Source organism: Saccopteryx bilineata, chromosome 6, assembly GCF_036850765.1.
Source record: "Saccopteryx bilineata isolate mSacBil1 chromosome 6, mSacBil1_pri_phased_curated, whole genome shotgun sequence".
Classification (NCBI taxonomy): Eukaryota; Metazoa; Chordata; class Mammalia; order Chiroptera; family Emballonuridae; genus Saccopteryx; species Saccopteryx bilineata.
In genome coordinates, this window is record NC_089495.1 from 206,321,268 (window position 1) to 206,340,627 (window position 19,360).

Here is a 19,360-nt window from a genome sequence, read left to right on the forward strand (position 1 = left end):
TTTCAATCCCTCCTCTAGGTCTGATCCGTTGCTCAAAAGCCAGGTTGGACACGGCCCCCTTCTCTGAGGCCTGTTGCCTCCTGGACAGCCGAGGAAGCCAGGCCACTGTCCCTTCTGCTCTAAACGCTCCAAGCATATGCCATCACCACCTCACCCCAGAGTTCGGACCCCAGGGTCGTGGGGGTGCCAGGTCCCTAGCATCTCAGCTCTGGCCCGAGCATGCCCCTACCCTTTTCTTGCCGTCCTCCACCAAGTCCTAAGGGGAGGGAGGCATTCCCCTTTCTTCCTTCTGTAGGGACTTTCCGAACCTCAGCCTTCTCCTGGACAGATGGTCTCCTTTGTTCTCGCTGGGCCCCAGCCGGCCCCTCCTGAAGGCAGCCAGTCTCAGCACCAGCTTTGCTAAGGGACAGAGCTGCCTGGGAAGAAACCGGGCTGGTGTGAGAAGGAAAATGGAGAACACAGTGAGCAAACGGGGGGGGAGGGGGAGGACAGGACAGACGGACACGTTAACCTCGTCAGCAATCTAATAAGTGCCAGGTTTAAGAAGAGCAAACAAGCCCTGGCCAGTTGGCTCAGTGGTAGAGCATTGGCCCGGCATGTGGAAGTCCTGGGTTCAATTCCCGGCCAGAGCACACAGGAGAAGTGCCCATCTGCTTCTCCACCCCTCCCCCTCTCCTTCCTCTCTGTCTCTATCTTCACCTCCCGCAGCCGAGGCTCCATTGGAGCAAAGTTGGCACAGGCGCTGAGGACGGCTCCATGGCCTCTGTCTCAGGCGCTAGAGTGGCTCTGGTCGCAACAGAGCAACGCCACAGATGGGCAGAGCATTGCCCCCTGGTGGGCATGCCGGGTGGATCCCGGTAGGGCACATGTGGGAGTCTATCTCTCTGCTTCCCTACTTCTCACTTCAGAAAAATACCAAAAAGAGCAAACAAGGGTGGTTTTGCCATCAGCGTGCATCTCTGGCCCTCTGTCTGCTGTCCTCTTTTCAGAGGGCTGGACGCCCGGGAGCCACAACTTCCAGCTCTCCCAACACTGCTCTGGGTCAGGCTCCCCCAGGGAGAGGAGCTGGTGTCAGCTTTGGCAGGGGAAAGGGGAGGAGAGATCCCACACCCTCTTCTGTATAAATGACCTAACGTCACAGGCAGTTGTGACCAAGAGGGGCGGGTCCCTGGGAGTCTCTCTGATTCCCGATTCTCCGGGAAATAGCAGTGAACTTGGGAGATAGAACCTCAGGATGTCTAGGCAGAACCTCAACTCTGAGTGTCTGTTTGTGTCTGTGCACAACACACACACACTCCGCACACACACACACACACACACACACACAGAAGAGAGATTATGGGGAGGCAGCCGGCAACCCCACGCTCAAGCCAGCAAGCCTGTGCTCTAGCTGATGAGCTCACGCTCTAGCCGGCAACCTTGGGTTTCAAACCAGCGTTTTCAGTGTCCCAGGCCGACACCCAGTTCACTGCACCACCTCCGGTCAGGTGAGAGAGTTTCATTGTGTCATCTTGATCGTGACAACTAACTCTCCAAGGCACAACAGCCTCATCTGCAGACTGGGTTGGGGAGGAGGGGCTCGACCAGGCGGTCTCCGCTTTTCCCTCTCAGACTGACCAGGAAGCCAAAGCCTCAGCCTCTCTCCGGTGTTTCGCCGTCCGCTCTTGAGTGCTTTTCTTACACGTCACCCTCTTTGCTGTCTTTGCCCCGGAGTCCAGGGAGACTACTGACAATCATCAGGTTAGCCCAGGGTGACAGGGGACAAGAAGAACGTTCCCAAACCCTGCAGATAGCATATGAAAATGCAAAAGAAAAACACACAGGCAAGCACACCTTCATGATAAATGGAAACATTTTATCCTTTTGTTCTGGTGTCCAATCCAGTCCAAACCACGTCTATATGAGGACCCCTTTTCGTGCCGGAGCCTGGAGACTGCATTGTATCCAAGGGGCTTCCGGGAGCCAAGAAGGACCGACAAGGAAAACAGGACTATTTCAGCCCTGCTGATGAGCAGCCCAGGCAACCAGCTTTACAGACCCAGTGACGCTCAAAACATTTCTCCAGCTCTGATCTCTCTCCTGAACTCCAGACGTGTATGTCCATCTGCCTACTCAACATCTGTACTCGGGTGGTGAACCGGCGTTATATTGAACACGCTCAAAACAGAGCCCAGCTCCCATCGCCAAACCTATTCCCCCTCCTGTCTTCCCTGTCTCGTCCAGTGCTCGACCTACCCAGGAAGCCCCTTCACACTCTTCCCTCTCCGTTACCCTTCACGTTCAGTCCCTAAACATGCCCCATCATTTCTCTCTTGATTTTAGAGGGGGGGAGGGAGGAAGAGATAGGGGAAGAGAGAGGGAGAGAGAAACAGAGAGAAAGAGAGAGAGAAACATGGATTTGATTCACTTATTCATACATTTATTCCTTGTCTCTTGTATGTGCCCGGACCCGGGATTGAACCTGCAACCTTGGCACCATCATTTCCATCTTTAAGTACACCTCATACTAGTTCATCCCTCCCCATCTCCATTGGTGCCACTGTAGCTCAAGCCAGCCTCACTGCCCCCTACTTGGCGGCGGTGACCTCACCTCTGAATTTTCTGATGACCTGCTTTTCTCTAACTCAGTGACCCCACAAGGCGTCATGGTGATTTCTTTTTTTTTTTTCTGAAGCTGGAAACAGGGAGAGACAGTCAGACAGACTCCCGCATGCGCCCGACCAGGATCCACCCAGCATGCCCACCAGGGGCGACGCTCTGCCCACCAGGGGGCGATGCTCTGCCCATCCTGGGCGTCGCCATGTTGCGACCAGAGCCACTCTAGCGCCTGAGGCAGAGGCCACAGAGCCATCCCCAGCGCCCGGCCATCTTTGCTCCAATGGAGCCTTGGCTGCGGGAGGGGAAGAGAGAGACAGAGAGGAAGGCGCGGCGGAGGGGTGGAGAAGCAAATGGGCGCTTCTCCTGTGTGCCCTGGCCAGGAATCGAACCCGGGTCCTCCGCACGCTAGGCCTCATGGTGATTTCTTAAACACGTAAACCAGATCTCGTCATGTACCCTGTGGTTTCCAATTCTAGCGGGCCCTGCTATTCTTCTTGGAATAAAACCCAAGCGCTCCTTACCAGGCCAACAGCCCTGTGTGGTGTGGCTCCCGCCCGTCTCCTCGCCACCTTTCATGCCCATGACTCTGATCTCAGCTTCACTGGCTTTGTCCTTCTCTGTGAATGTTTCCAACTCCTTCACACCTTAGGCCTTGACACAGTGGGTTTCTGTAACGAGAACGTATCTCAAGCTCCCGCCACTTGCAGATATCAGCTCAAACATTCCCTTTTCAAAAAGCATTCCTCTGCTCTTCTTTCTAGATAGCAGCCACTAATTCTTGATTCCCGGGTAGAGCTCTGGCATAGAAATCTGCATTATTTTATGTACCCTATTTTTTCCCTTCAGAGCACTCTTTGCATTCTTTTTTTTTTTTTTTTGGATTTTTTCCAAAGTTAGAAGCAGGGAGGCAGTCAGACAGACTCCCGCATGCACCCGACTGGGATCCACCCGGCATGCCCACCAGGGGGCAATGCTCTGCCCATCTGGGGCATCGCTCTGTTGCAACCAGAGCCATTCTAGTGCCTGAGGCAGAGGCCATGGAGCCATCCTCAGCGCCCAGGCTAACTTTGCTCCAATGGAGCCCTGGCTGCGGGAGGGGAAGAGAGAGACAGAGAGGAAGTAGAAGGGGAGGGGTGGAAAAGCAGATGGGTACTTCTCCTGTGTGCCCTGACCGGGAATCGAACCTGGGACTTACACACACTGGGCCGACACTCTACTGCTGAACCAACTGGCCAGAGCCTTATTTCTCCCTCCTTACATATATATGTGTGTGTGTGTGTGTGTGTGTGTGTATTTATTTTATTTTTTTTAGGTGAGAAGAGAAGAGATAGTGAGGTAGACTTCTGCCTGCACACAGAGCAGGGCCCACTTAGCAACCCCATCTGGGGCTGATGCTTGGGTACCAAGCTATTTTTAGCATCTGAGGTTTGATGCGCTCCAACGGGGCTAACCTTAGCACCTGTGGCCATGCTCGAGCCAATCGAGCCACTGGCTGTGGGAGGGGGAAAAGGATAGAAGAAAGAAAGGGAGGGGTGGAGAAGCAGATGGTCACTTCTCCTATGTGCCCTGACCAAGAATCAAACCAGGGACATCCATATACTGGGCTGACACTCTACCCACTGAGCATAAGAAAGAGCCATAGTTTCTTTATTTTTTGCTGTTTGAATAGGGACAAAATAGTATCTCAGTGTGGTTTTGTTTGGCTTTTGCTGGTTATTAATGAGATTAGATGTCTCCATATATATATATATATATTTTTTTTTTTTTTGGCCACAATGTTTTCTATAATCCCATTTTAACCACGGGGCTGGAAAGGTCTTTCGCCGGGTTCGGGTATCCACTGCGGAGTTTCCTGGGAGCCAGGACGGGTCGTTTCGGAATGGCAGGCGTGTGTTTGTCCCGTCTCCGCTGGGTCTCTTGTTCTGGGGTCAGAATGTCCACGGCAGCTTCTTCCCTGTGGAGGGCACGGGAGCCCCCCGTCCCCGCTGACCTTCCCGTGCAGGCATTCCCCTCCCCCGGGAGCTGCAGGAGCCAGGAAGGGGCAGGCGGCCTTGGACACGTCTCAGGAGGCCGACCAGGTGGGCGGAGCTGGGGTGGCAGCTGCAGGCGTCACGGCAGGGGCCCCGTGAGGGTCGGTTCTCCTGGGTGAGACAGACGAGAGGGGCCTGTGTCCCTGAGCAGGCCTCGTGGCGCTGGGGACCGGCGGAGAAAGCAGGGCGCTGGGTCTTTTCGGACCTCTCCTCAGGGACGTCCCCCAGGAGTGCTCTCTCCACACCGGCTCCCTGTCTTTTCCTGCCCAGCCCGGGGGAGCCGCCCCTCTGTGCCTGCTCAGCCGAGGCTGTGAGGGGCGCAGAGGGGTTGCGGGGACTGGGCGGCAGCTCGCCGGGGCCCTGTGGTCTCCACGTGCCATTAAGGGGGAGGCGAGATGGGAGCGGCACATGCTTCTCCTCACACCCCTCCCCCCTCCGCGGGCCACACAGGGGTGGGAACCCTCCTCACCTGGGAGAGAGGCGCCACCTGAGGACGTAGACGGTGGCAAGCACAATCAGGGCGCAGAACTTCCAGCCAAGCAGCAGCAGCGGCTGCGTGAAGAAGGGTATCCCCGAGACACGCTGGAATGTGCTGGCGCCTGCTGACAGAATGGTATCGCGGGAGCCTGGCTTCCCGCCTAGATCACTCCACCCCAGGCAGGCTCAGCTCCCCCCACCCCCGACCTCCCACCCCACCCCCAGACTCCCGGAGGGGAGAGACACCGTGACTCCGGGCAAGGAAACCTCGCCTCTCTGAGCCTGTGTGCTGTCGGAGGAAGCGTCCACATGCTGTGTCTCAGCTTTGCGAGGCACGATCACAGCATCACTGGGTCGAGGGCTAATTCTTCTCCCTCCTGCATGCTCTACCAGCTTGCCACAAATTATGTTTTTCCTCCAAGTCCAGTTCATGCACCCCTGTACCTGCCTGTCCTCAGGCATGTGACATTGCTAAGAACCTTCCCATGTAGTTAGTGGGCTTTATCCCTCTGATAACACTGGAAGAGCGTGTCACCCTGCTGTCCCCAGCCTCCCCCCCCCCCCCCCCGCCCAGGTGCACTCCAGGGGAGGGACAAGCCGACAGGTCATTCCAGGCCTGAGATCCAAGTCCACTTCTGTCCTCTCCAGGGGGCTTCCCCACATCTGGGCTCAGGAACGAATTACCAATGGGTCTCACTCTTCATAGTAACTGTTCCTAGCTGCCTCCCCGGAAACCTGTCCACCTCAGAGCCAGTGTTTACAGAGGCACATGCAGGGCGCAGTGGGGACGTGGGAGCCAGGCTGGCAGATGTGGAGAGGTGTGGCTGGGACACGTCCCAGGTCCTGAGCTGTGGAATGAGACAGCGGACATTTCCCCTCCCGGCTGCCTTGAGGGTAAATCAGGCCATGGAAACACATTTGCGTTCAGCAAACAGAAGAGGCTTAACAATAGTAAACAAAGAAGCTCCATCTTGAACCTGCACTTAGTTTACATCCAGAGCTCTCCCTGCAGGTATTTATGGATTTGCTTGAGAATTGACATTCATTTCACCAGATTCCAGTAGGGTCTCTAATCTGTGAACACCCCTGAATTTGAAAGGTGGAGGCAGAGGGAGATGGGATATTTTTCTGAATCTGGGGTCTTCTCTTAGGTCAGTTTTGGTTGAACACAGGTTCCTGAGTGCTGACATAGATAAAGATGATTAATTTTCTCAATCGTTACTTAAAAATTATAAGAGACACAGATACAGGCTTACAAAGCAGGCAGGACACCTCCTGCACCCTGCAAGCATCCAGACATCCGTGAGTCAACAGTGACAGCAGTGTCTCCTTGCAGAAGGGTCCTATAAGGTGTCTTCCGATTGTTAATTATTACCCAACACCTTCTCTAACAGTGGGCAGACAGCCACTGTTTATAAGTATTGGCACTTGGAAATCAACTTGTGTCTTAAAACTCATCACACATTTTGAGAATACAGAAAGAGGGTGTTACATGAATCAGTTAAGTCATAAAACCCTTAGCATCCTGGCTGTCACTAGAGGGATGAGAGCCTAGGAATAGTTATAATTCACCGAGAGTCTCCTGGGCTCCACGATGGGCCGATCCCTCTGAGCCCCTCAGGTTTTCAACCTCCCAGCACCCTGTGAGGCTGGCCCTGTGTGGTCTCACTGATGGGACGGGACTGAGAGAGGAATCGCCCGACCACGGGCACCCAGGGGGGAGAGGGAAGAGCTAGCCCAGCTCACCGCTCCCAGGACTGATGAACTTTAGCATCTCTGTTCTCTAGCCTTGAGCCTCGGTGTCTGTTTCCTGTGCACAGCGGGTCAAAACACCACCCCAGTAAGAGGAGTGAGCATGTATGCAAAACACAGAGCCCGGCACATAGTAGGTGCTTAATAAATAACACCTACGCCTGTTATCTTAAGTTCTGGTCCTACTACTTTTAAGCAGTAAGAAGGCCAAACAAAAATGTAGCAAAAACAGTAAGAATATTCTGCTCCCTGCAGCTGCCGTGCAAAAGACCAGATGAAGAAAGGTGTTTACAACAAAGGATCCAAGAACACACAGTGGGGAATGGACAGCCCCTTCAACAAATGGTGTTGGGAAAATGGAAAGACACATGTGAAAGAGTGAGACTCAACCACGATCTTCCACCATACACAAACAACTCAAAACAGATTAAGACTTGAATGTGAGATCTGAAACCAAAAACTCTTGAAGAAGAAAGCATAGTGGGTAAGCCCTTCGACATTGGTCTTCACGATGGTTTCTTGGATCTGACACCAAAAGCAAAGGCACCCAGAGGGGGACAGAAAGTGGGACTAACTCAGACGAAGAAGTTTCTAAACCACAGAGAAAATCGTCAACAAAATAAAAAGGCGGCCTACGGAATGGGAGAAGACATTTGCAAATCACATATCCGGCAATGGGTTGGTATCCAAAATAGATAAAGTACTCATACAACTTTCTCGCAGAAAGAAAAGAAATTTAAAAAGAAGAAGAAGAAGAAGAAGGATTAAAAAGCCAAACAATGTAATTAAAAGTGGGCAGAAGATCTGAATAGATATTTTTGCAAAGAAGACATACTGGCAGCCAACAGGTACTTGTAAGGATGCCCTATCTCACTAATCATCGGGGAGATGGGAATCGAAACACAATAATCTATCATCATATCACACCTATTAGAATGGCTATTATCTAAACGACCAGAAAAAAACAGGTGTTTGTAGAGGATGTGGAGAAAGGGGCCCCTCAGCACTGTTGCTGGGAATGCAGACGGGGCGGCCACAGTGGGATCAGTATGGAGGCAGCTCTGGGCGCTGACAGGGACACTCAGTCTGGGGAGATGTGGCTGAAGGTGGGAGAGGTCCCCCATCACCTTGGGCCTCAGGGTCTGAATGCTGGGGCATCAGAACTCCAGGGAAACTGATGAAAAGAAGAAATGCCAGCTCCCTGTTCAGTGGTTCTGTTTTTATTCTGAGCCCACACCAGGGTTTCCCATGGAAAGAGATTTCTGTGCTGGGGCAGGAAGGAGCCAGGCTGGAGTCAGATCAGCTTCTGGAATTCCCTCAGTCACAGGCCATGTGACCGTGGGCAAGGCCCCTGTTATCTCTTAGCCCCGGCCACCATCTGTCCAATGGGGGTGTTGGGATAAATGCACTAAAGGTCCTTTGTGTGCTGACCTTCCAGGATTCAGAGCCGGAGCCTCTGGCTGAAAACCCTAACTGAGCCTTTTTGCTATCTCAGCAAGGTGACCCACATGGGAACCTTATTCCAGGTTCCCATGGACATTCAGAGATGACCCAGGCGCACTCAATGTGCAATCTCCATGTGGTCAGTCTCTGAATCACAGAAGGGACTTCCGGACAGAGCACAGGGACTGCCAGCTTCTGGGCAGCTCCTCCCACCAGGGCTGTCAGTCAACAGGGAGTGTGTGCCCCTCAGGAATCTACTCATGTGATGTTTCTGAGGATGAAACAAAGTAACACGTCCTCCCTCCCTCTGCCCAGCAGAGATTTCTCCCCTGGGAGGGAAGGGAACAAAACTTCCCTGATCTGTAGAAGATTTCCTGACGGGTGTCACACACCAGGGACGAAGGGTCCCCCTCGGTACTCACCGCTCACCGTGAGCTGAGTGCCTGTGCCCGACACAATCTCCACGTCACCAAGGCTTCCTCTCCTGAACTTCACGCAGTAGTAGTCGCCCGTGTCGGCTGTGGTGATGTTACTGAGGCGGATGGAGAAGTCCGTGGTGTTTCTCTTCGTGGTGTCTCCAACTGTTGTTACTCGGGGGAAGTGGCCTCCTGCTCTGAAACTGTAGACTAACTCCCGGCCTGGCCCTGTTCCCCTGAACCACTGTGTAGGCCCTATGGGGAATACGGAGCTCAGGGTGCATCTCAGAGTGGCCGTCCCTCCTGTTGCGACGGACACGGACTCCTCAGGCTGAATCACCCTCAGCTCCTGACCGGCCCCTCCTGCAGGGAAACACAGAGCCATCACTGACCCATCCACACGGGACCCGGAGGTCTGTCCAGTGTTTATCAGTCGCAGCGTCCACTGACCCCCTGCACACCCCGAGTGGGCCTCAAGCTGGGGACACAGCATGAGTCCGACCTGTGACCCTCATGAGCCTGTAATGTGAAAGCCTGTCACAAATGAGGAAACTGAGGCACAGAGGGGTTAATGATGAGGCACAGAGTGGGTTTGAGTGCTGGGCCGGCCCTCTCTGGAAGTGTCCTGCTTCACCAGATATTTCTGGCTGCTCAATTTCTAGCCTCATAATGAGTCCCAGTTCTGGAACTTTCCATTGGGTGAGACCCTGACATGTCTTTAGACCACTGATTTGTGAGCAGAGGTGATGGCTGTCAGTTATGGGATGTGCACTTAACTGCAAGAACCTCTGCGGGTCGATACCCGTCCTCCAGGGACAACCACGTGACACAGTGGGTCAGCCTCATCAGCTTGGGCACTTGAGTGACAGGTGTGTGCTGAGCCCCCAACACACAATGAATGTGTCATTCCAATAAAAACTAAGAGTGTTCTTTTTCCTAATAGCACAACTACATTCTATTAGTTTACTAATGCTGCTTTACTAACTATGACACCTAAGTTGCCTGAAGCACAGAAGTGGATGGTCTTCCAGTCTGGGATCGGGAGTTCAATGGTAACTGTCTGACTTCTGGGTTGCAGCTGAGCCGCGTTTCACCAGAGCCTGGTCCCTGCATTCCCACAGTGCAGAGGCTGCCTGCGTTCCTTTTCCCGAGGTTTTCACCTTCCTGTCCCTCAAAATTCTTGCCTCTGTTGTCACTTGTCCTTCTCTGACGTAGACTCTCTGCCACCTCTCTCCTGTGAGTATATTGGGCCCACCTGGAATATCTAGTATAGTGTTTCAAGATCGAAGTCTTAAGTTACTCACTTTTCCTAAATCTCTTTTGTATATAAAGTAATACATGCACAGGTCTGGGTACTCATACATGGACCTTATTCTGGGGCTGTGTTTCTGTCTATGACACACATGCGTCTCTTCACTACTACAGAAACCACTGTCATAACAAAAACCTACGCATGTGGCATCGTCACACAGGTTGGATGACAACACACAGAAGTTATTGGAATCTGGAAGAAGGACTGTGGTAGCAGTGCCCTGGCCAGATCAGTTTGCAAATAAAGCTAGAAATCAATAACAAGAAGGAAAAATACAATGATCAACAATGCTAAGAAATCAGACAAGTTAGAATTAATAGTTCAAAGTAGACATCAGAAGACAAAGTGAAGAAGACACAAGACAAGAGAAAGTGTGAACACAACGTAAGAGGACAGTGAGTCTCAGTGTGAGCCGTGCTAGGGGGCGTCCATGCTGTAGGCGCATGAGCTAAGAGAGAGAAGAGTTCATCAATCAACTCTTAACTATACACGTAACATAACTATAGACCACAGGTAGGGAACCTATGGCTTGTGATCTAGATGTAGCTCTTTTGATGGCTGCACCTGGCTCACAGACAAATCTTTTATTCATTTATTTATTTATTCAGAAAATCTTTAATAAAAATATAATAACGTTAAAAATATAAAACATTCTCATGTATTACACCCATTCATTTCCTGCCGCTCATGTTCATGGCTGCGGGTGGCTGGAGCCAATCACAGCTATTCTCTGGGACAATACCAAATTTTTATTGGATAATGCGTAATGTACAAGGGTCGCTGTATGGCTCTCACAAAATTACATTTTAAAATATGTGGCGTTCATGGCTCTCTCAGCCAGAAAGTTTCCCGACCCCTGCTATAGACCTTAAGATATTAAAAAACATTGAGGCAAATAAACCCAAAACTGGCAGAAGGAAGGAAATAAAAAAAATATTAGTACACACAGATAAAGAAAATGGAAATATAAAAACAACAGAGATAATCAACAAAACCAAGAGTGGTTCTAAAATGACCCACAAGACTGAGAAACGTTTAGCTAGGTGGACTGAAAACAAACAAAAAATGAAAAACAGAGAAAATCAAATATCCAAAATCAGAAATAAACAAAGGCTATTACTAATGACTTCACAGAACTAAAATGAATTTGGAGAAGTGTAGTATATACTTTTGCATTTTAATAAACTGAATAAGCCAGATAAAACGGACAATTTCTAGAAGCACATACCTTACCAAGAACAAATGTTAAAGAAATAATACGAATAGAACAGTATCCGGTAAGAAAATTATATTAACAGTAAAAAAAAAAAAAATCACTCAACAAAGGAAAGTCCAGGACCACTTGGTTTCACTGGTGAATTCTAATAAACATTAAAAATGAATAGTATAATAGAATAGTATAATAGTAGAATCCTCTTCAAACCCTCAAAAAAATTAAAATGGAAGGAAGACTTCTTGACTTATTCAGAATCATTTCAAGACTCACTCTCGGCCATCCTTACCTGGATATGAAAACCAGATGAAGGCACAATAAGAAAGCTACAGACCTTTACTAGGTGGCACAGTGGATAGAGTGTCAAACTGGGATGCGGAGGACCCAGGTTCCAAACCCTGAGGTCACCGGCTTGAGTGTAGGTTCACTAGCTTGAGTGCGGGGTTGCTGGCTTCAGCGTGTGATCATAGACATGAGCCCATGGTCACTGGCTTGAAGCCTAAGGTTGCTGGCTTGAGCCCAAGGTCACTGGCTTGAGGAAAGGGTAATGTGCTCTGCTCTAATCCCCCACCCCCGCCAGTCAAGGCACAAATGAGAAAGCATCAATGAAAAACTAAGGAGCCACAACGAAGAATTGATTCTTCTCATCTCTCTCCCTTCCTGCTTGTCTGCCGCTATCTGTCCCTCTCTCTGTCTCTGTCACACACACATAAAAAAGTTACAAACCAATACCTCACATCAATCTTAGTCCCGCATTCCTCAGCCAAATATTAGCAAACCAAAGTCAACATCATGTGAAAAGCATTATATACCATGACTACCTGGGGATTATTCCTGTAATGTAAGGGCGGTTCAGCATGTGAAAATCAAACAGTGTAATATATCTCACTAACAGGATGGCGAGAAAAAATATCACATAAACTTCTCTCACTTGCTGCAGAAAAAGCAGTTGACGAAAGTCACCATTTTTTATGATAAACACAATCAGTAAGTTAGAATAGATGGAAATGTCCACAGAAATCTCACATGAAAATCCCAATGCTAAGATCATACTTGACGGTGAAAGTCTGGTAGCGAAATTTCTCTCTAATATCAGAAACAAGATAGGGATGTGCACTTTTGCCACAAATACTCAACCCAATCCTGGAAGTTTCAGAAAAAGCAATGAAACAAGAACCATAAATAAAAAGCATTGTTTGACACGTAAAGGAAGAAGGAAAACTCTCTCTGTTTGCACGTGACATGATATTATATGTAGCAGTTCTAAACATTTCACACTCACACACTCTGCCAGCGCTAACCAATGATGTCAGCAACTTTGTGGCAGAGAAAAATCAACACACAACTCAACTGCTTAATCCCTTACCTATTTTAGCCAACCTACCCCTCACCAACCTGCCCCCCCCACAGCTGTCAGTCTCTTCTCAGTACTTGTGAATCTGTTACTACTTTGTTTACTTTGTTCATTAGATTCCCAACCTTGTTTTCATTTTTGCTCAGACTTCCCCATTACAGTGAGACCCCCGAGACTACCCTGTTTAAAATACAACCCATCTCAGATTCCCCCATTCTCCTACCCGGCAATACTTTAATTTTTCACCTTAATGCTTATTATTTTCCAATATGTTATCTTATTCACTTATTTATTATGCATATTGTTTATTGCCATTTTTCCTACTAATACAGAAGCTCCATGGGGCGGCTACTTTGTCTCTTTTATTCAACAACGCATCCACGTTCCTATAACATGTTGTCCACATAGTAATTATTCAATAAATATAAATGTGACGTGTGCACTGCCCAGTGCTACACCTCCCTGAGGCCGTGACATGTATTGTACGCGGGCAAATCTGTGGAAACAATGGCAGAAACTATGTCCCCCTAGAAGATGACTCGGCAAAAAATCCCAGAAACGAATGGGGCACATACAGGAAGCAGAGAGCCCAGGAGAAGGAAACTGCCAACCCCTGTCCCCACACCCTCCCTTCCCCACGCACAGCGACCCACGGGATGGACAGGGGGCCGCAGGAACTGAGGACGGCAGAGGAAATCTGTGGGCTGTAGAATCAGAAGCCCGAGCTCAGAGCACGGCTCACCATTCTCCGCTGAGTCACCCTGAACCTCCCTGGGCTTTTATTTTCTTACCTGGATGGTACGGGTGACAAGAGGTTCCACCTCAGGTTAAATGACCACAGGAGGTAACAGCTACGGGACCTGCCCGAGCTGAGTGCGGGAGAACTGATAGAATTATTACTCGTTCTTCCGGACGCCCTGCAGTCTGTCCGGATATCCGAGGACAGGTGTGGATACAGATATGGTTACAGATCTAGAGCGCAGGGCAGCGCTGTCTCCTTCTCCCCAGTCTCCCTCCTCATCCTCATCCGGCATGGTGGAGACCCCAAGATACTGATGCACAGACTTCTGCTCATTCCCCCCCTTCCCCTTTATCAGCTCAGCTGTTCTCTCTGAATACGCATCTGTTCCCCTTTTGTTTTGCATGTTCATTGGGTTTTTGTTGGTTTTTTTTGAGATTCCACAGATAAGTGAAGCATCTGGTATTTGTCTCTCTCTCTCTGATTCCTTTCCCTTAGGACAGGGGTAGTCAACCATTTTACAGGTACCGCCCACTTTTGTATCTCTGTTACTAGTAACATTTTCTAACCGCCCACCGGTTCCACAGTCATGGTGATTTATAAAGTAGGGAAGTCACTTTACCTTATAAAATTTATAAAGTGGAGTTACAGCAAGTGAAAGCATATAATAATAATTACATACCAAGGACTTTATGTTGGATTTTTGCTAAGTTTGGCAGAATAAATCTACATAAAACAACTTACTATAGTTAAATCTATCTTTTTATTTATACTTTGGTTGCTCCGCTACCGCCCACCATGAGAGCTGGAACGCCCCCTAGTGGACGGTAGGGACCAGGTTGACCACCACTGCCTTAGGAGAACAGCCTTCCGTCCATCTGTGTTATCACAACTGTCAAGATTTCCTTTTTATTGCTGAATATACTCCATTGTATGTATGTGCAGCATTTTGTTACTCATGTATCTACTGATGGACCGTTTTCCTCCTCTTACCAAGAGAGGAGCTTCCCTGTCGTAAGACTTTAGAGAGGAGAGGGATAAGTTTGGAGAAGTAGCAAGGAGGACGAGTGTCTGAGGGACAGACAGACAGACAGACTAAACATCTGTTCGTGTGCATTTCATGCAGAGTGAACAAAATGGAAGAGAATAGAAAGGAAAGGCTTTCATAAAATCCCAGGTGCGCGTGTGAATCCCTCACACCAACTCACACAGACACTCACACACAGATACACCCATCACAAACGTGTATGGAAGTGTCCTCAGAGGCCAGTACAGGTTGTTTTTAGGGTTAATGAAATTATGACACATACTAAACCCCCAGTCACACACTTGCTACATGGGAACCGTGCAGCATATAATTAACAGAAGTTCTCGAGTAAACAGCGGAGTTTAGCTCCGGGTCTGAGTGGCGTGATGGCGGGCGGGGGGGGGGGGGTAGGGGTGACCGCTCCCCGGTTTCCTCCTCCTGGGTTACTGGTTTTTCTGTGATCCCTCAGCACTGCCAGGCCGGGCAGCACGACAGGGCTGAAACAAGGAGCCCCGGGAGCTGGTGGCCGAGACTCGGATCCGGCTGCTCTGCTGATATAGGTGAGGATGGAGGGCACGTTAAGCTCTCTGCCTCAGTTTCCCCACCTACAAGTGCTGGATGAGAGCCACAGCTCTCCCACAGGGACGCTGTGAGGGTCAGACCCGTTAGCGGGCACAGAGTCGTCGCTGCTGCTGTGGTTTGCTGCACCCTCTGCTCTGACACCTCTGGTGACCAGGTGCAGGCGATGGACCCACGGAGAACATGCCGGGGTCCCTGATCCCATGCCCTCAGATAACGCCCTGCCCGACGCCCTCTCTGCAGCCCTGCGTGACACACCCACGTTCTCCCAGAGGCCCTGAAATCTCTGGGGCAACAGGAGGTCCAGGGGCCGGGAGAGGAGAAGGTTTTAGCCCCGCACGCTCACCTGGGAGGCCCAGCAGCAGAGTGAGCAGCAGGCACGGAGGAGCGCGGGGCCAGGAGGCAGGGACGGGCATCCTGAGGCCTGAGGAGCCGGCTCTGTCGCGGGGCGGGTGCGGGAGCGGTTCAGGCTGGGACAACCCGGACTCTCTGCTGGGTGAGAGGAGAGCCCCGCCCCGTCATACAGGAGGAAGTGCGGAGGACGGGCTGAAATGGGGGCTGCCAGATTCCGGACCGTTCCTGCTTCTCGGTTGTGAAACAGAGTCAGGCAGAGGCCAATGCAGGGTCAGGAGTCCCTCACCTTAGTTTTCAGAGACCGGGACAGGCCTGCAGAAAACTGTGCTTCCTCCCTGCGTGGGGCCTCTGGTCTCCATGGTGATACCCCACTGGAGGGCCCAGGACAGGAAGGGTCTGTGGTTGGGTTGAGGGCTGTGTAGCCAGCGTGTGGCCCCGTCTCCTCCACCCTCACCGAGAGCTGCTCCGCTGAGGAAGGCGGAGGGATCCCCAAAGCCTGGTTAGCGTTGAGATGGAGCTGAATGTCTACTTCTGAATGACCCCCTCTTCTAACCCTTTACTGATGCAACAGGTACCACTTGTGTGGGCATCAATCTGTGAGCTGGTGGGGTCGTTGTAGCCTAAGGCTTTGTTTGGGACTGAGCCTTTTCCACTCTGGTAATACTAAAATCTTTTAATACTAAGATCTTTTCAACACTAAGCATTTCTTCACACCTTTGTTGCATGATGTAGGGTGGTGCACTCTTATAAGGAATTCAATATATGCCTCAGATCAGTAGCTTTGTATCAGAGATTTATTGGATTAAAAGCTTTAATTATCTATGCTATATAATAAAGCAAAGACCGGGGGCTCTCTCTCTCTCTGATCTTGTCATCAGCACTGAAGAGACCTTCCAATCCCATCCTCTTTTCTAGGAGAGTCTATTTTCTTAATTCCACACCGTTCTCCCTCAGCACCCAGAATTTCTAACCACCAAGGTTTGCAACAAACTTGCATGTGCTTCCAACCTCTATCTAACACACAAGGAAATTTCTTCACATCTTTTACTAGAGCACATGGATTATGTGACAATATTTATACTCCCAGGCATTTATCTCTGAGAAATGCAACGTAGGTCCACACAGAACGCCCTGAGCAAATTAAACCACAGGAGTCAGAAATCAAGATGCATCACAGGAGTGCATTAGAGGAGGTGTGGCTGTAACATCTAAAGCCATTGGTTCAGAGTTGGGAACGGTTGCCTCTTGCAGGTGGAAAATGGTGTGAGGTCAGGGATACTCTGGTTTTCACAGGTAAATTCGTAGTACTCTTACAGTCTTAAAACACATGTACATGAAACCCTGATGAAGGTACAATCTAATTCTAGATCATTGATGTTGTAAGTGTTGCAAATAAAAGCAATGCCCTTGCTATTCACAGTAGTGTGTCAGCAGCTTGCTGGACATGAGTAATGATCAAAGTCCATTACCATGCTAAACAGTCATCTAAAACCACTGAAATTGGTGGTTATAACTTTTTAAGATTTCATGTATGAAGTGTTATAGGAAGTTCTATTTAGAGATGCCTAAGAAAATTAGGGGGCAAAAAACATAAAAGATTGTGAATTTGGCCCTGGCCAGTTGGCTCAGTGGTAGAGCGTCAGCCTGGCGTGCAGAAGTCCCGGGTTCGATTCCCGGCCAGGGCACACAGGAGAAGCACCCATTTGCTTCTTCACCCCTCCCCCTCTCCTTCCTCTCTGTCTCTCTCTTCCCCTCCTGCAGCGAGGCTCCATTGGAGCAAAGATGGCCCGGGCGCTGGGCATGGCTCCTTGGCCTCTGCCCCAGGCGCTAGAGTGGCTCTGGTTGCAACAGAGCGAAGCCCCAGAGGGGCAGAGCGTCGCCCCCTGGTGGGCGTGCTGGGTGGATCCCGGTCGGGCGCATGCGGGAGTCTGTCTGACTGTCTCTCTCCGTTTCCAGCTTCAGGAAAAAAAAAAAAAAAGATTGTGAAATTGGCTCCAGACGGTTGGCTCAGTGGCAGAGCTTTTGCCCAGTATGTGGATGTTCTGGGTTCGATTTCCGGTCAGGGCACACATGAGAAACACCCATCTGCTTCTCTTCCCTTCCTGCACTCCTTTCTCTCTCTCTCTTTCTCTCTCTCTCTCTCTCTCTCTCTTCCTCTTCTCCTCCCCTCACACAGCCTTGGCTACAGGGGAGCAAGTTGGCCTTTGGTGCTGAAGACAGCTCCATGGCCTCCCCTCATGTGCTAAAATAGCTTGGTTGCCAAGCAAAGAAACAACAGCCCCAGATTATCAGAGCATCACCTGGTAGGTGGCTTGCTGGGTGAATCCATGTTGGGTCATATGTGGGACCCGGTCTCTCAGCCTCTCACTTCTCAGTTTTAAATAATCCAAAAAAGAAAAAGATTGTGAATTTAAAGTTATAAAATACCAAAATAGAAGTAAATGATGTCCATGAATGGGAAAACTCAATATTGAAACTATATCAATTGGCCTGAATTAATACACAAATTCAGTGTGATAAGATGACAATTCTAATACGGTTCTTCATGACACATGACAAAGTCATTCTATCATCGATTTGGACTGGGACTAAGCACAGCATTCGGAACAACAACAACAACGGGAAAAAAATTGGGAAGATCTGCCTAAAAAAGGTTTAGAAACTGATTCTAAAGCTATCCTGGTTAAGACAGGCTGGCTGTGACCGGGGGATGGACAAGCAGCTCAATGGAGCAGGGAGCTCATACAGGGACCCAGGTGCTTGTGAGAACTTGACTGGTGACAACAGTGGCAGTGTGAAACAGGAGTGCGGGCGATGTGTCCTGTGGAGGAAAGAGGATCTCACCACCTGGAATACACACACACACACACACACACACCATGCAAAATATACCAAGAGCAAAGGCACAATAGAAAGAGTAAAATGGGTAAAAAAATTTGAGAACAGGTTTTGTAAAACCAAAGCTGCCAAAGGAGACTCACACCACTGCCTGCGGCCCCCCATCGGGGAGCAGGAGGGACTCTCCCACACGTGCCCCCGGGGAAAGCAAAGATACAATCGTTTGTTGCCAAGTTGTACCAGCAAAACATTAGCTAAAGCTTCCCTACAATCTGGGGAGGAATCAATACACAAGCAGCCTATCTCCTAGCAGACAGCTGTAGAGCATGAAAAAGTTGATAAACTGGAACTTCACATATCGATGATAAAACACGCGAAACTAGGTGAAGCATAAAAATGTTGCATGAAGTATAACAGCATTTCAATACAGTTGAAGACATGTGAAGTGTTATCTGAAACCGCTTTAGGATTTACATGTATGTTGTAAAAGTATCAGATCTTGCTGGAGAATGATAGCATCAATTCAGAACAGTTTCCCACCCCCCAAGGGCAACAGAGAACAATAAGGCAAAATTGTTACTATTGTCCAGAGATAAGATCATGGGTCCGTGGATCATTTTTACGTTCTTCATTAAATAGATCCGAATGCTTATTCTGCTTAGTGATTCTGGATATCTATGTGTTTAAATGAAATTCTAGTTGCAAAAGCAGCTCTGAGAACAAGTAAAGGCTGCTCTGAAAGTTAAAGGTTGTTTATGATCAGGGAGGATGAAAACCTTCCCCCCCATGGCTTCTCTCTCTCTCGTAGGTGGGGGCACGGCCAGGAAGCTCCACCCATCAGGGTCACTCAGAAACTCCTGGGTCCCCAAGACCAGAGTCCGTCCTCAACTCGGCTTTGTTACCAGAGAGAAGGCACATCCAGAGGCTGTGTGGAAGGTCTGTGTCCATGATGGAGGCGGATTGGGTCAGAGTGAAGGGCAGGGGTCTTGGGAAACCTGCTGGTTTCTGCAGCTTCTTCCCCCGATGTAAGCCCCCCACAGAGGTTGGGAGGCAACGTATCACAGCGCAGGGAGGAGCTGGAAAGAAACTCAATCATTCATTCACAGAAGAAAAAGAGGTCATCCAGTCATTCCTGCCTAAATTCCACAAATACGAACTGAAGACATGTGAAGTGGCAGGCACTGTGTGTGGCCTGGGTTCATGGCAGAGATCAGAAATGAAGGCCTTT

General features: G+C 49.8%; 1 protein-coding gene across 3 annotated transcripts; it reads right to left on the reverse strand.

Moving 5' to 3' along the window:
- Positions 1-309: 309 nt before the first annotated feature.
- LOC136308642 (signal-regulatory protein beta-1-like) lies at positions 310-15,533 on the reverse strand. 3 transcript variants are annotated; one of them, XR_010726140.1, is made up of 6 exons: positions 15,287-15,533; positions 8,723-9,079; positions 5,098-5,230; positions 4,589-4,739; positions 3,120-3,266; positions 310-416 (listed from the first exon to the last, which is right to left on the reverse strand). XR_010726140.1 is itself a non-coding variant. In XM_066236197.1 (4 exons), exons 1-4 carry the CDS (start codon positions 15,354-15,356, stop codon positions 4,661-4,663), a joined length of 639 nt encoding a protein of 212 aa, XP_066092294.1. In that variant the 5' UTR covers positions 15,357-15,532; the 3' UTR covers positions 4,246-4,660. The 3 variants fall into 3 exon arrangements, 2 of the variants coding, with proteins under 2 accessions (XP_066092294.1, XP_066092295.1); XM_066236197.1 differs by lacking the exons at positions 310-416; positions 3,120-3,266 and having other exon boundaries at positions 4,246-4,739; positions 15,287-15,532; XM_066236198.1 differs by lacking the exons at positions 310-416; positions 3,120-3,266 and having other exon boundaries at positions 4,246-4,739; positions 5,098-5,227; positions 15,287-15,528.
- Between the last annotated feature and the right edge of the window lie 3,827 nt (positions 15,534-19,360).